Source organism: Grampus griseus, assembly GCF_964374135.1.
Source record: "Grampus griseus genome assembly, chromosome: 6".
NCBI classification, from domain to species: domain Eukaryota; kingdom Metazoa; phylum Chordata; class Mammalia; order Artiodactyla; family Delphinidae; genus Grampus; species Grampus griseus.
The window spans coordinates 57,998,021-58,015,281 of record NC_139000.1 but is presented as its reverse complement, the minus strand read 5'-3'; the positions used below and the strand labels follow the sequence as shown (position 1 = coordinate 58,015,281).

The following is a 17,261-nucleotide window of genomic DNA, read 5'->3' as shown; positions in this document are numbered from 1 at the left end:
AGATATGAGTCTCACACCCACCTCCTCTGTCCTCAGATGTGTTGTTCAGACACATTTGTTATCATCCTTGATGAGAGAAAAATGGCATAGTGCCCAGCTGATGCATTTTCTGAGTCATTAAACCAGATTTCTCCATTTTTGAGTTTTCTTGGAAAAAAGTTTTCTGTATTTTGGTAGCGGAGTGAGGCTCTTAGCCAGAATTCTTTCTATCAATTCTTTAATGTTAACTGCTAAATTAAATTATTTAAAGTGGGCTTTTCCTGTATTATAATATAGACTCATTGGTGGCTCAGAACCAAATCCTGTGGACATGTAGATGTGCGTGCTTCCCCAGTGGTTGTAACCTGAGGACTTTATTTAAACTGTCCTCTGAATCTACAGTAATTTGGTGTCAGGGAGGAATAGGATCTTTATCAACAGAGGGCTGCCAGAACCCCAACTGCTTCTTGAGTAGCTATAATAGATGAATAATGTTACAACCAACCGTGCATTTCAGTTTTTGCTCAAAAGGCTTTTCACTAATGCTGGTGGTATTCCATATCCATGTGTTCATCTTGGAGCCCAGCAGTTTCCATCTGACTTTCATTACTTTTTCTTGAGAGGATCAGTTTTACAACTGGAATCAGAAAAGCAGTCAAAGTAATTGCAAGTGGCAATCAGTGAAATACAGTAATCTTAGCTTGGGAACATATGTTCCATTATAAAGAAAATATTCTTTTTTTTTTTTTTTTAATAAATCCAAGACTAATATTTTCCCAGAGTAAGAAGGGACCATGTACAGGTTCTATTGCTACCTCCCTGTAAAGTGTTTGTTCCCCTTCAGGGATAGGCAACTCATTACCTCTGGAGGAAATCTATCCCCTTTCTGATTCTGACTTTTATTATACTGGAGATGAAATTCATCTCTCTGTAGTTACATCCTTCAGAACTGAAAGACTTGGGTCTCAGCATAGTAAACTTCAACCTCTCTTCAGACACTTATGGGCAGCTCTTATCTCCAACCCCTATCTTTTTGCCAGGTTATAATATATATTCCTTTCTCATAAGGAATAGCTTTGATTTCCTTAATCATTCCAGCCACTCTTCTTGAAAGAAACTCAAACTTCCCCCCATACCCCTTTTAAAGCTGTGGTGCTGAAGGAAAATTAGACTTTTAATCAGAATATCTGTGTTACATTACAGCGGTGCTACTTATTAAATGTTGGAACGGAAGCACAAAATTTGTTCTTTTTGTCACTAGGGATAGCAAAGGTGAATAAAAGAGATGTGGTCTAGAGGCACATAAAACAAGCAATAAGCAAGTTAACAATCAACTAAATATGTAATTTCAATGTGTAATAAGTCACATAAAGAGTTGCCAAGAGGGTTCTTAGGTCCCAGGGTATCAAGGGCAGGCCTTCTGAGATGGAGGCTGAGTGTTTTCCGATGGGAACGAGGCAGAGAGTGTTGTAGGATGTGGGAGGGTACTAAGCTAGCAATGTTTTCTAACAAAGTCAGCATCTAGAAGCAGGCCAGCGTCTAGAGTTTAGAAAGCGAGGAGGTGAGTGGGACAAGATGAGTCTGGAGAAGTACAGAGTTTAGCCATTGTTTAGTCTGGAGAGGTACAGAGTGTAGCCATTGTTTAGTACAGAGTTTAGCCAGAGTGTAGCCATTGTTGAGAGTTTGGATTTTATTTAAAGTATAAGGGGAAGCCATTGTTGGCTTTGAAGAAGAGACATTACAGCGTCTGAAATATATTTTTAAAAATTGCTCTCATACTAGATAGAGAACAGACTGCAAAGGACAAAGCAGAAGCGGAACAACCAATTAGGAGGCAGTTGTCATAATCCAAGGAGAGATTTCATGTGATACAACAACCCGTTGAGGTTTAAACGAGAAGCAGTACCCTACAGAGGTTAAGACACAGATGTAGCAGACTGCCTGCCTATAATTAAACCAGACTCCACCAGCGTCAGCAAGCTCTGTGCACCTCGGTTTCCACCTCTGTGAAAGGAAGATCATGACAGAACTTGACAGAGTTGTTGTGAGGATTAAAAGAGTTTATATATGAGTTTCCTCTTAGCTAAATCTGGGAAGAATTTTTCACTGTTATGACATGTTCCACCCTATATTGCATTTACAGGCTCAGGCATTATTTTAGTTGGTTTTTGTCTGGAAACGAAGAAGAGAATGAGTGAGGAAAGTGACCAGATAATTGTTTATCCTCCTTTGCAAGCTATATTTTTCTGATGCAATGGAGAAAACAGACAGCGTGTGAGAGAAAAGGCATTCTATGGACAATTGGTTGTGTTTTTCTTTCTTTGGAGTCCACTTTGTCACATGATAAATACAAACATTGCATTACTCTAACGTAATGGTCCCAATAAGACCTATTTTTGATCTTGTTTAAAACCCAAACTTTAATATAGTGTGACTCCTCTTAATATAACATTGTCATTAGGGCATGTCCCAGGCTGTTTCCTCTTGTGATATGTTCACCTCATTGAATAACACTCCTTGTTTTACAGGAATCCCAGGAAGTGACTATGTGAATGCCAACTACATAGATGGCTATAGGAAACAAAATGCCTATATTGCAACACAGGGATCTCTCCCCGAAACATTTGGGGACTTTTGGAGAATGATATGGGAACAACGGAGTGCCACAGTTGTTATGATGACAAAACTAGAAGAACGATCCAGGGTAAGGATGAATATCTACCTTCTCCCTTTCAAAATCTTCCCTCAGATAGTTCCTGCATTGCATATTTTATTCTGGTCAGAATCTAACCTGTCTTTAAGCTTTGACTTTGTAATAGACACTAATTGTGAATGAGCATCAACAGCTTAGATTAAACCATTCTTTAACATTCTTTTGCATCTTTCAAAAAGGAAATTCTCTCATGTTATGATGTGTGTGATCGCTAAAAGAAAAAAACAGCACTCAAAGAAGTAGACAACTTGGTTAGAAAAAATAAATATTAACTTGGACATCTTTGTAAAATCCACATTGAACAAGAACACACAGACTATGGGGGAGAATCTCACCATATGTACTTCCCAATATTTTCAACTGTTTCTTTCTCATAATCTGCAGTGTAAAATCTAAAATTCTGTGAAAGAGGCTCTTTTTAAAAATTATTCAACTTAGCATAAATTAAGTCAGGGCAGCCAAAAAAATGATGTTGGTTAATATACTGCTAAGAAAACACATAAATGTGTAGAGGGCATTTTGTTAGTTTAGCCTTCTCCAAAATGAATAGATTTTAATAATGGAGTCATTGCTTAGTAAGGTCCAAGAAAGGAATTTTATTCATCATATGGGTCCAATATTACGGAGCATGGCACATTAGTTAAATGCTCTTGATTTGCAAAAGTAGAACATAATGGGTAAGCAGGATGCCATATTCCCAAGTGAATATGCCAAGTGAATATCGTAGCCATCTGATGAAAATCAATCTGTAACCTTGAGAATTTAAGGAACAAGTAAGTCTCTGACAGATCACTGAAGACAGCGCATACTCTCACTGTGTGGGGCCTTCGGGGCAGAGTTTGAAACCACTGGTAGAGGGCTCGTTCACTGGGGTCACAGTACTATCAAAAAGGATATTTAGAAGGAAGCCAAAGCCCAGCTCCCCATTTGTTGTGTGACAGTTGAGATTTTTTCAATGTTCTCCTAAGCTCAATACAGTTTCTCTTAGCCCCAGTATGTATATGAGAGAGGAGTTGGAAGCTGCTCAGGAGATTCATAAGGGAAAAGCTCAGACTTAGGAAAATATAAAAAGTCCCAGCTGTTACCTTAAAGCTGGGAAATCAATAGATACAGTACACAACTTGTTTAGCAAACCTAAAAAGCAATCAGGTCTTTTCAAAATGTGAATTCTACAGAAATATTGAAATATTGTCTGAAAAGAATTTAGATAAAAACTTTGATGGCTGCGAAGACGTCTCTGTGTTATACTTTACATGCAAATGCCATTCAAAATGGATGTAAATAGATCCATTACTGACTTGTACTCAGGGTAACCCCTATCTAGCAAGCCCTTGCTTTAAAAACAATCCCCCGCCCAAATAATTATTGGATATAATCGTTAATCATTCTAACAATGCCTAACATGTATTGGATACATTGATATTTTACAACAACCCATGAGATAAACACTTCTGTGATTTCCACTTTATATATGAGTAAGGCCAGGACATTCCAGAAGGTCACCTAAGCTCATTCAGTTACCAAGGTCAGAGTGAGGAATTGAAGACAGTCTGTCTCCACAACATCTGTGCTTACCCACCAGGCCGTACTGTCTGTTAACACTTCTGTGAAGCGGAGACAGCTGAACTGTTATATTACAGCACACATGTAAATCCAAGCTACTCGGACTGTTCTGCCTGGAGATACTGGCTGGTAACAAGCAGTCATTTGCAAAAGCTGTTTTCAGTAAAACACACATTTTTATCTTGACACTGCAGGCCTTCATTAAGCCATGCACAGAAACTTGTTTTGAAATAACCGAATGGAATTCTGCCCCTTTTCTCCCTAATTGCTTCTAATAATAAAATTAGTTCTAACTGGCCCCACTGCCAGTGCAACATCTGATGGTAATGAGCAATTCTTGGCAGAAGGCATTGTGACTTAAATACCTACAGTTTATCTTTATGTTGCAGGCTACCTTTTTTTCCCACCTCAGACAGAGAAACTTATTTGGAAGTTACTAAATGAGCCTCTGTTTGCTCTCTTCATTAATTACTCTTTGCTCTTGCAAGTTACCTTTCTCCTTTGTTAAATGACCTGAGGAGGCCAAGTAAAGTGCTGTCTTGTGATTTTTATTCTGCGGTGGTTCAGCCTATACCCAAACTTATGATGACGTGCATAAAGCCAATGTTTAGAAATCTCAACCATCATCAACCTAATCATACAAATGAACCCTGACCCCCAAGGCCCAAAAAGGCATTTGTTCTCCAGTCTAGAACACTTGAGAATAAGGGACCAAATGCCCTAGAGAGAGCTAACAAAGCCCTGGTCCTTCAAATTATCTCACCCTGTCTTCATCTTCCTGCCTCACATCCTCCACTCCACCTTTCCCCTGTCCACTTGCTGTTTCCACCGAAGTCCCAGGGAGGAAGCGGAAAGCATTCCTGGATTCTCAAAACAAGAACATAGATTAAATTTTGCTATAAAAACAGTGTTATAAATAGTGGTTAGTTGTTGCTGAAATATACAGCTCCATACTTGGGGAACTTTGTGAGTTATGTGGGCTGACCTGGGGACTCAATTCCCAACAGCCAAATTCAAAGTAGACATAGGAACTAGCCTGGCTTTACTTAGAAACAGCCTGTAGTCCCTCTTATAAAGAGAGGAGGTCCAGGTAGTTTACACAAATCACCTCTCCAAGGGCTGAAGCTTGAAATTTCATTATTTGGATGAAGGCTCAGGTTCCTGAAATAATATTCATCCCCTTGGCTTGCTGAAAAAAGAGGTATGTGTGTGTGTGTGTGTGTGTGTGTGTGTGTGCGTAAACACTTCTGTGTATTACAAGTAGGCAGGAATACCTGTTAACTGGAGTGGGAAAGAGAAAGGAAAAGGAAAGGGAAGAGAAGATAGCATGATATTACACAGAACTCCCTGGGGACACCACCACTAGTGGAAGCTGCCTGACATAGTTCCAGGTAGGGGTGCCTTGCGGTCAAATGTCTGTGTTTAGATCCTGACTTTAGTGCATACTAGCTATGAGACATTGGGCAAGCTGCGGGACCTCTCAAAGTCTCCTTTCTCCTTTTTCGATTACGTGAAAGGGTTATGGTTATTGTGAGTATTGCCTGAGACAAGGAATGTGACACGGTGGCTCTCAGTCTACACTATTATTTTTTGGTTGAGATAGAGAAGTTGGAGGCTTTACCATTATAACTTTAGTCTCCCCTAAAGCTGGCTTCCAAATAATTCAATTTTTGTTCCCAAATGAAATGAGTTTGTTTCTCTATGGTTGACAATGAATCCTAACCAAACTTAGAGTCACTGCACATGGCGAAATGTGCCCACTGTCCCCAGGATGGCACAACCATGCATCCTAGTCAAGAGGAGAGTGTAGCTCAGAACGTGGGGTTCCTCTGCACTTGCCTTTGACAGAACCTCCCGAATGGAGACCCTGACACAGGGAATGTGTTAATCAGTCTACAAAAAGACCGCAATAGAACATTCTGGCTGCCACTTTCACATATCTTGAAGAATACAGTATGAAAATAGTGAGTAATGTCAACACGAGTTACATGTAGTAATAATTATCACTAAATATAATATATTCTTGATACCACATTTCCTTCTGGTTCGGTTTTTCATTCTCCTTCCTCATTCTTTTTTATTTGGTGATGCTAGGGAACGCTCCCTTTAAAACCTACCTCCTGTGTTTTCCACCCTCTTCTGTACCAAGGCTCACCCTCACCATCTCTCTGTGGTTGATACAGCAGCAGGGCTTGTAACCTTTGCTGAGTTAGAATAGTTCACTCAAGCAAAAGGATACTGGGTTCATTAGCATGTGTTAGACATTTCATTGGTCTTTAGTTAGAGAATTGACCATTTTTAGCATTTGGAGGGCTAAAGAAGCCCTTTACAAGTGTGAGGTATGGCTTAGGGCTTAAGGTGGCCATTTGAAAACTTAAGTTCTGTGATTTTTCAAATGCCATCACTCTCCCTCAAATGTGGCCTTGAAGGAATCCCAAACTTAAATCAGGAGACTATTTCCACGGTTGTACATTCACCACTTATCAACCCTGAAGAGAAAATGTGTAAGTTGAATATTTTCTTTGAGTTTCATTAGAATGAATATATATATATATATATATATATATATATATATATATATATATATAAAGCTAGAAACTAGAGATTTTGAAGGTAAAGTTTGATTGCTGCCTGAAAAGGCACAGATCAGTTTAAAGCCTTGTATACTGTGTGACATGAGGTACGGTTAGTGGGTTTTATTCCACAGTTTCCATCTTTTTTGCCAAATCCTCTCAAGTTCTGCAGAGTTCATTGATTCTGCAGCGAGTCATCCTTCTGCCCCAGAATGTGGTCTCTAATTGTTTCCATGTTTCATAACATGCCAATAAGCACATGAATTGGTTTGGGCAACCACATGGAGGGAAGAAAAAGTTCGGAAAAAATGAAGCACCGGTAGGAGAGCAAAATGTATACAGCTGGGATTTCCACTCCAAGGGTGTTATTTGTGGGCAACTGGGACACATGGTTGGCAAGCCTCACTTGAAGAATTGGAGTCTCTGAGGTAGGATTTGCCAAGGTGATTCCTAGTCCAGGAAGCTCTATTATTTAGTGGGTGATTGTTCACTTTTTTTTTTTTTTTTCCTTTATCTATCTGCTTTTTGCTGTTTCTCTTCAACTTTGTTCCCCATCTCGAGGTATACAAGACAGAGGGAACGTGTACACCTACGGCTGACAAATTCTTCAGCAGCCTTGAGTAGTGTTAGAGGGTGAAATGGCTTCACCGAGGTTAAGGGATAGTTGGCTTTCACTTGTCTTCCCAGCCTGCCTTCAGTCAGTTCCCATAGTTGACACTTATTGTTGCTTCATGTCTTGCAAGTTTTATAGTGGGAGTTGATTCACTTAAAGAGCGATTATTGTGGTGGTACTTAGTGCTATAAATGTCAAGGATGGGAGTGAAATTTTGACACCCAAAAAATGGGACATGATTTGAACTGTCATCCAATGTGGACCACACTGATTAGTGGTAAAAGCATAGAATTAGAAGTGAAGAAGTCTATACTTGGTTTCCCAACTCTCTAAATCCCATCTTCTGTTCCCAAGTAGAGAACCAGACAACCCAGTTGATGGCATCCATTGCTAGAGCAGATCCAATGTTCTGTGCATCATGACTTACCTTAGGCCAGGAAAAGGAAAGTCCCTGCTCCAGTAAATATGGTGGTTTGTACTAATGAATGGAGGTTAGATGCTGTCAAGCCCAAAGGGACCAGGTTGGCATTAACTACACTATGGTAATAGTTTAGGGAGTTAAACTTGATGCTTGGCCAGTAGAGCACTTCTGACCTAAAGATCACTCACTCTTCCTATGTCCTCTCCATTCCTCGAATGTCACCATGGTAAATTTACCCCAACAGAGAGTGACAGTGAGCTGGAGACATAGTCACACTTGCTTCTGTGGCTGAAGGCAATTCTGGGCAAAAAAGGAGATTTTGATCAAACGTTTTCTTGTTTTTCTGTAAAACGAATCTTGAGATTCTTTTCAGATTATGAGGTCCTTTTGGGTTAAAAGTTGGCAGAATCCCGCTGAAGATTATAAATGGCAGTGTTATTGTTTTCATTGCCGTTATCGGTTTTGGAAGGCCCAGCCTTGGCCAGTGGCAGGCTAATTCTTGGCCCCTCTGGTTTGTCAAGTTTCGGTAAGTTTAATGGAGAGCAAATGCTTTCCAAATGCCAGGTCTGTGTCCTTTTCCAAATAGAACTGGAAGTGCCAAAGGCCTTGAACATTTAATTTCTCAAACTGCAGCCTAAAGCACTGCCTATCTAGGGCAACAGAAACTGCTTTTTCCTTAAGCAACTGTAGGGACGGCAGTGCAAACACTGCCTTTGAAGTCTGCCTGATGTATGGGATTGTTTTTGAAAAGTGGTGGATACTTAATGTATATAGGACACTGGCAACAAAAAGAATGATACTCATGTTGGCAACCTAAAGGATGTTTGGGTCCTTATCTGGGAAGTTCCACACTTTTGGTTTTCTCTTGTCAACAGACACAGTGTCAGATAAAAGAGAAAGAATCCCACCAATTTCTTAACTGTTTGTTCGCTTCCTGGATTTTCTGCCTTCTTTGCCCATCCCTCCTCCTCTATTTAGAATGGCAGTCTACAGATTCTGGCTCAAAACATTCCTATTGAAGTGAATTAAGCAACACAGCCCAAGGACTGAGCTGGACTGGGTGGGGGAGATGCAGCTGTGCTCCCAGTGACATTGTGCAAAGCCCCTCTTATTCTCCACATTCATGTTTACAGCACTCCCAGGCTGGACTGTCACTTCTAAGATTTTGAGAAGTGTGGATTAATTTCTATGCCCAGGCAAGGCAGATATTCAGCTCGTATGCACCAGTATAGTTCTACTGGGTGTTAAAATATTGAAATGTTTCAGTACTGGCTGGTATACAAACATTATCTTTTTATTGAAACTCTGTCATCTAATGATATTTCTCAGTGGCAGTGACACTGGAGCATTGCTGGACCACAGGCAGCCACTAGGCAGACAAAGACAGATGCAGCGGTGCCAGTAAGGCTGCATGGAGCACCCAGCCACTGCCAGGAGTGATTGGGGCTGAGGGGCAGACTCCACAGACCCAAACCATGAGGGAAGGGTTGATAGCCAAGTGCTCTCTGGACATGAAAGAGAGCCATTTCACACAATTTTCCTCTGGCTACAACAAAGTGCTAGACACTGGAGATATAATGGGAGAAATCATTGGAAAGTTCAGTGCAGCTCCCTCTGTTAACCCCTGGCAGACGCGTTGTCTTATTCTGTTCGGGCTACAGTAAGAGAATGCTCTAGACTGGATGGGTTATAAACAACAGAAGCTCATTTCTCACAATTCTGGAGACTGGGAAGTTTAAGATCCAGGTGCCGCTTCCTAGTTCATAGAAAACTGTCTTGTTGTATCCTCATGTGATGGAGGGGTGACAGAGCTTTTATACAGCACTAATCCCATTCTATGAGGGCTCCACCCTCATGACCTATCACCTAGCAAAGGCCCCACCTCCTAGGGGCTTCCCTGGTGGCGCAGTGGTTGGGGGTCCGCCTACCGATGCAGGGGACGCAGGTTCGTGCCCCTGTCCGGGGGGATCCTGCATGCCACGGAGCGGCTGGGCCCGTGAGCCATGGCCGTTGAGCCTGCACGTCCAGAGCCTGTGCTCCGCAACGGGAGAGGCCACAACAGTGAGAGCCCCGCATACTGCAAAAAAAAAAAAAAAAAAAAAAAAGGCCCCACCCACCTCCTAATACCATCACATAAGGGATTAGATTTCAATGAATTTTGAGGGGACACAAATATTCAGTCCATAGCATACATCAAACAAAAGGGAATATCAGGTTTTTAAATTAATAAATGGTTTAGAAAGTGTTTGAACAGTTCAATGAACTGATAAGCAGTTTTATAATGTATAATTTGGTTTACTTAGAGAATAATATTTTTCAACTTTATGGTTTTATTTATGAAAAGCTATTTAGGCTGGTAGTCAAATGCTTTAATTTCACTCTCATTTCAAGTATTCCATTGCCCTTGATTCTCCTCTAAATAGTGGTCTGCAAAGAGAAAATGAAAAGGGGAAATACACAAACTAGGTAGTTTTGCCGTTTGAAAATAGATATGGCTAAATATTGATATTAGTTCAGTGGAGAGAATGACACTATTACTGCAAGAGAAGAGAATCATTGAGATGATATCTCCTTATTTTGGAAAAAACAGTTCAGCATATAATTCTTGTGTCCACTAAAATATATCCTAATATTTATCTGAAACTTTCATTATATCTTCCCTTATTAAATGTGTTGATAGTTGTGTGTTAACATTTCCTTTTTCCCTATATTCACCCTGATTTGCATTATCTAATGTTAACATACTGGCCACTCCTTATAGAAGAATCCTCTGCCCAAACTTACTAAATACTGATTTCCAGCCATTCTCAACAATAGTTATGGTTTTCCAGGTATCATTTATTGTCCATTCTAAATCCTTCCTTGGTTAAATAACCTGGCCCTAGGCAGGCTTTTCCAAATAACATGTGGCAAATGCATTTTGGTTCAGTGATGCTGGGACCCTTTGGAGGTATTGGTTTGTTGCATTTAGAATTCTGATGCTTCGCCATGCTGCCATGCTCAATAAGGCTTTGTTAAATTGAAATGAGGAGCTTTTGTTTTCATAAAGGTTTAGGCTATTTAAAAATAAGCCAACCTAGACCACAGTATAGTTGATTATAAAGTTGGCTTGCACGTGTTGAGTGCTCATGACGTGCCAGGCCATGTCCAAGATAAGCCATGTGGAAGTAAAAATGGAACTAGAAGGAGAGCATTTCCCCCTAAGCACAGTCAGCAGACCTGCTGGATCAGATCCTACAAGATAGGGCTTCCCTGGTGGCGCAGTGGTTGAGAGTCCGCCTGCCAATGCAGGGGACGTGGGTTCATGCCCTGGTCTGGGAAGATCCCACATGCCGCGGAGCGGCTGGGCTCGTGAGCCATGGCCGCTGAGCCTGCGCATCCGGAGCCTGTGCTCCGCAACGGGAGAGGCCACAACAGTGAGAGGCCCACGTACCGCAAAAAAAAAAAAAAAAAAAAAAAAACTCCCCCAAATTCAGCCAGGAATCTGAACTGTCTCATTCAGTTTAGGCCTCAAGTAGAGTTACTGGGCAATGTTTCTAAACCACAGACTGGGTAGTGAGTTCTGTTCCTCTCCTTTTCTACCTCAGAGTCTAGTACATTCTCTTCTCACAGCAGACTGGGGTCCAGGTGCTTTAAGGGAGTTGTTTGCAATCTCACAACTACCTACTTGAAAAAACAGGAAATGTAAACACACCTCCATATTTAGTCAGTAAGGCTGATGGATTGGGGGCAGGACTGCGTTTTTCACTACGACCGTCCCCATAGCCACTCACACCTTACCGTCCATCTAGAACATCGTAAATACATATCTGCTGGGATTAATAACATATTCATTTTTTCCCATTCAGAATGTTTATAACAACCACCACAAAAAAATTGAGAACATAATCTACTTAATAGTTAACAACAGCTATTCCCATTGGATACCTATTTGTGTTGGCCATTGGGTTCAGAGTTTCAGGTGCAAGATTTTTGAGCCTTACAATAGCCCTGTCATGCTGGAGATAATCATCCCCATTTTATAGAAGAGGCCACAAGGCTTTGATCCTGGAAATAGAGAAGCAGCTTACTAGCCAGCCAGTGAGACTAGTCGCCTGACCTTCCATGAATCAGTCCTGAAGGCCTCTTGTAGTCACTTCAGAATCACATAAGAAAAGACAGAAATCAGTATTTTTACTCACTAGCTCTGGCCTTCTCGTTCTATATACCCAAAGGGGAGCCTCCTACACGTCTCAGTTCTCACACTCAGCTCTACGAATGAAGCCTAACAAGTAGGAACTCTCTAGAAATACCTTCTGAGGTTTTTCTCGCAGGAAAAAAATGGTGGGGGAGGGGAGTGGTTATGGTCCAAAAAAACATCTCAAGAGAGGAGAATGGAGCTAGTTCATTTGCATAACTGATTAGAAAGAAATAACTTCTGTTATTTTCCCGCATCCTTTTAAATTTTTTCCTCACTAGACTTCTGACTCGCTCTCTCTAACATTAAAATCAGAAATTATTTGTTTAGTGTACAGCTAAAAACGAAAGGCTTAAAGGAGTATTTGTCAGTAAGTCTAAGCCCTTAAATTTAGCCCTGAGAACTTGGGTGAAACCTCTGCAGGGTACTCAGAGGACGAGGTGGAGTGAAGAAGGGCCGGGGTCCTCGCTACTGAAGGGAAGAATGTGTCGCTGTAGCTGTTCAGATAGCTCAGGGAACGCTTCTAATCCCACTGCTGAGACTGTATGTGTGCATGTGTGCAGGCACTAGAACGTTTATTTTTTCATAAACTCCCCTTGCGAAATATTTCCTGAGAGAAAACGGCAATGTTTAAATATATTGGCTTCTTAAAAAATGGCTCCTAGTTTCTACAGTTGCACTTAAAACATTTTAGAGGATTTCTTTTAGTCAAGAGTAAGGTTACAGTACATTATTTAAAATGAGTACAGGAACTTTTGTTTTATTCTTTTAGCTAAAAATGTTCACAATATTTACTCCTTATAGTAATGTTTTGTGGTAATTTTTTTTTTCCTAAAGATGTCAGAGTCTAAGCCAAAAATAGTTGCAGTTCTTAAACTTATTACTAGAAGTATGAGAATAGTATAAATTTAAGTTTTCCTACATCTTAGGTATGGAGTGGATTTGTAGATGGAAAGTCACTCAATAATGGGGTCATTTTTCCAGAGGTCACATAAAGGCTGGCTTATGGTTCTTCTTTTCCTTTTCCTTACCTCACCAAAAGGTCTGAGGATAACCAATTCCCAGCTTTGAAACATAATAACATTGAATTGGGTTCCGTACATTGTACTGACCTTCTAGTTCATTTTGTTGCATTAATTTGCCCGCCATAGCGGTGTTTGTCCTCGTGGGATTTGACCTGCTGGTTTTGATTTGAAACGGTTGATGTCCAGCTGAAACTGTTAAATAATGAGTTTGAGTTTCTCTCTTGCTTCCTGAACTCAGTACATTGCTGGCATCCCTTCAATGCTGCAATAAGAGGCCTCCAAAATTTCTTTTGTCTTTTGCAGCGAGACATCAACTTGACATCTATTTCATGGTTTAAAATGGAGCCTTTGACTTAATTTATGTGATTTTTTTTCCATCTGAATTATGGCTGCTTAAGTAGTGTTGGCTCTATTAGGGTAGTAGCCTTTGCTAAGTTTGTCCAAATACGACTTGGGTTTTAATGGATGGCCAGAGGACATATAGAGGTACCCAACCCTGGTCTTGCTACATCAATATTCTCCTTAAAGAACTGTCTTTCTCTTGTGTTATTTTTAACTTAGAACATATGACAGAAATATAAAACAGAAGAATATTTTGTGCATCTAGAAAATGCAGGTCTTTTAAAAAAAATCTTACTAAGACACAAAGTGTCCATTTTACTGTGAACCACTTTTGTTTGTTTTTCATAAAATAGATAATGTCTGTGTGGGTCTCACAGCTGAAATAAAGGCACAGAAGTCAAACCTTGAGAATGCAGTCTCTGCTTTACTATGTAACTGTACCTTCTTTTTTAACTAGTCTAGGAAATTGTGTAGAGGATTAACCCTCTCCCTTTGCAGAACATCCAGTATCTAGAAAGAGGCTGAGTCCTTTGAGCATCAGATGCTTTAGGTGTGAAATAGAAAATTACAATATTATTCACAGAATGCTAGTAATATTTATATTCAACATAAAAGCAAATAATTATCTAGTAATTCTATTCACTGGGCCAAAAAATTCTAGTATCTATGGTAATAATGCCTCATTGCTTTTGTTTAAATCCAAAGATTGTAACTTTCACATATTTCTTTTTCAGGCAGAAGATGTACTTTCTAATATAAAATACTACTAGATTTCTTTACCTAGAGAAATGTATTTTAGTTGGCTTCAATTAAGAAATACTCCCATTTTTTTTTCTTTTAATGTGATATAGAAAGGGTAAATATATTTTGATCTATGGTCTTACTAGAAAATATAGTGATGTCTTTGCTATTTTTCATTACTCTTTTTAATGCCCAAAGGACACATTCAGTAAATTTGAGGCTTACTGCAGACTTGGAATTATTCTTTGTTGAATGTTGAACTAATTGGGTTGAAAACTTTTTATGCGCTTTTGTTGTTCAACTCCACATAATAATTGTAGATTATTCATCTGAAATGAATGGATTTTTTATTATTTACACTTTGCCACTGCTAGCGTGTGACCCTCTGAGACTTTTTAAAGAACAGACAGCTCTTTTCCCCCTAGACTTTACAGATTTAATTTGGTTTTGATACACATACCATTTATCTTACATTAAAAAATTCTGTGTTGTCTGTTATACTTCGATAGATTTACAAATTAGCTCTCCTTTTCTTTAAACAAGCATATTTGGAGATGGTGATAGCTCAAGATGAAATAGGTTGTGCCTTTTAAACCTTAACTATCTCACCATGTCATTTAAGTGCCTAAGTGTAACCTTTCTGAAATGATTCTTAATGTCTCTCTCAGACAAATTTGTGTTTTCTTTTCAAGTACTCTGAAGTTTCAAATACCTCTCTCCTTATTTTACTCAGTGACAATCTGTAATTTATTTCTCTCCAGGAAAATTGAATCTGTTACTGCTTAGTATTCCTACCAGTTTGAAAAATGTGGTTTACATTGGCATCAGAGCAGCAATTTACATATATTGGGATAACAAGAATGCACGCCAGAAAAAGATCAACATAAAACGAAATGCGGAAAAGCTGTTTTCCTTCAACAGCAACTCAAAGTAAAACTAATAGAGAAATTGATGAGGATCTGCCCTGAATGTGTCACTTGTCTCTTCTAGGTGAAGTGTGACCAGTATTGGCCCAGTAGAGGCACAGAAACCCATGGGCTTGTGCAAGTGACGCTGCTAGATACCGTGGAGCTGGCCACGTATTGTGTTCGAACGTTTGCACTTTACAAGGTTTGCTTTTTATTTTTTTCCCTCCCTTTCCCCTTTCCATTATTTAAAGAAACCTTCTTTTGAAAAATCGAATATCTCAGTGCTTTACTTAAATCTTGATTCTGCTGGCAACAATGAAGAGTGAAATAATTCTTTCACTATCGCTCAGCAGTTTTTCTCCTTGTCTGGAGATGTATCAGTAAATATGGAACTCTTGCTCTGAATGAAAGTCTCAGCGAATGAAGAATAGGTGAAGAAGAACTAGTTCTTTCTGTAAAATGTAACAGGAGTGCTCTTGATAGTTAAGCCTGAAAAATGAATGCTTCTCACCTAGGAATTTTGTCTTCCTGAGCAAATATTTGTCATTTACAAATTGCTTGAGGTTTATAACTCCAGAGTGTGTCTTCCCAAAGGATATAGGGTGGGGGAAGGAATTAAGATAGCACATCTTTGTGTTACTTCTTGCATGTTATTATTCATCATTACAACCTGAGGGTAGGAACACAGAATTTCAGCCAGTGTTCCTACTTCACAGAATGGTTCAAGTGAGAAGAGAGAAGTAAGACAATTCCAGTTCACCGCCTGGCCTGATCACGGTGTTCCAGAACACCCAACACCTTTTCTAGCTTTCTTACGGAGAGTCAAAACCTGTAACCCTCCCGATGCAGGTCCGATGGTTGTGCACTGCAGGTAAGAACCTCTGAGAGCATTTTTCTCTCAGTCAGAAGGTTTGTGGGGAGACAGAAAACTGAAGGATGCCTCATTGGATATTCTGTTTCCAACCTCTTGATACTCTGGGATAGCAACTGCCTTCGTAAAGAATACAGGTAGTCTTTTTTGGTCAAAGGAGGCCTCTACTAACATTAATAGGAAGGATTTGATACAGTGCATACCCGCCCTGGGAGATAAAGGCAACTATGATCCATGGTATTTTCTCTTTAGAGCAAAACTAAATATATTCTTTCAAAACATAATATATGTATGAATTGTTTGACAGGCTCTTGTGGGCTGGGCTGATACAACCTTTTTACTATTTATAGGAAAAAGTGCGGAACAAAATATTGATAATATTGTAAACATACAAGCTTAGAGAGATAATTTCTTACTGCATATTAGTATTCTCAAGTCACATATAGAAAATATACTATTTTGAGCTTTAAAATTTTATTTAATAAAATATATACGAAGATCTATAGTTCAGAAGAATTTATTTTATGTACTTGGAAGTAATGAACCCATATTTCTCTTGAAATGTATAATTTATTATTTTGTACTTTTAATTCTAACATTCTCTATATCATCGCTCAGATTCTACCGTATGTAAGTGTTCATACATTTTTAAAACTAAACTGATTTCTTCTAGTTTCCTGGATTCCTCTCAGGTATCATTACTAACAGATTATTAAAGATATCTAGTCAGATTCTGTTTCTTGCTATATAAATTACGGTTCATGTAACTTCATAAGACTTTTTTGTAACCTAAGTAATTCAAATATGAGAGAACACGGCTTCTTGCACAGATAAGTAAATTTATAGTTTGGAAGTACATAAAAGAGAAAAGGAAGCATCTATCATAAACCACTTCTATCATTACTTAATAGTATAACTTTCATTCACATCCCATATTATACTATAGCATAATGTAGTAGATCTTAGAAATAGGGTCTATTTTTATAAAAACTTGGGGACAATGGATGGATCAGAATAAAAGCAATAAAATTCACCTGACTAATCCATGCTAGAGGGGTAATTGTTAAACAATGGCCTGGCAAATTCCAAGCAAGATAATGTTTAATTTCTCTTTTCCAGCATTTTTCCCCAACAAAAACGAATAATAACATTACCTTATATTCATTGAGTATTTTGCAAATTCCAAAGAACTCCCCCACGCTTTACCGTGTTTGATGTTCTTAACAATATGTCAGGTTGAGAAGAGAACATAAGAGAGGCTACAGGGTTTGATTCAAGTAAGATAGCTAAGAAGTTGGAGGTACAGTCAGCCTCACCTTATAATCAAGTTCTTGC

General features: G+C 39.3%; 1 protein-coding gene across 10 annotated transcripts in view; it reads left to right on the top strand.

Annotated features, from left to right (window-relative positions):
* Window positions 1–17,261, top strand: part of PTPRD (protein tyrosine phosphatase receptor type D) — a gene marked incomplete at its 5' end in the record, with an annotated part of 417,042 nt that overhangs the window by 353,061 nt on the left and 46,720 nt on the right. For all 10 annotated transcript variants that reach the window (XM_082656696.1, XM_082656688.1, XM_082656692.1 and 7 more), the window contains 3 exons: window positions 2,508–2,683; window positions 15,138–15,257; window positions 15,772–15,926. In XM_082656696.1, coding sequence (XP_082512822.1) covers window positions 2,508–2,683; window positions 15,138–15,257; window positions 15,772–15,926 — 451 coding nt within the window. The remainder of the gene's footprint in view (window positions 1–2,507; window positions 2,684–15,137; window positions 15,258–15,771; window positions 15,927–17,261) is intronic.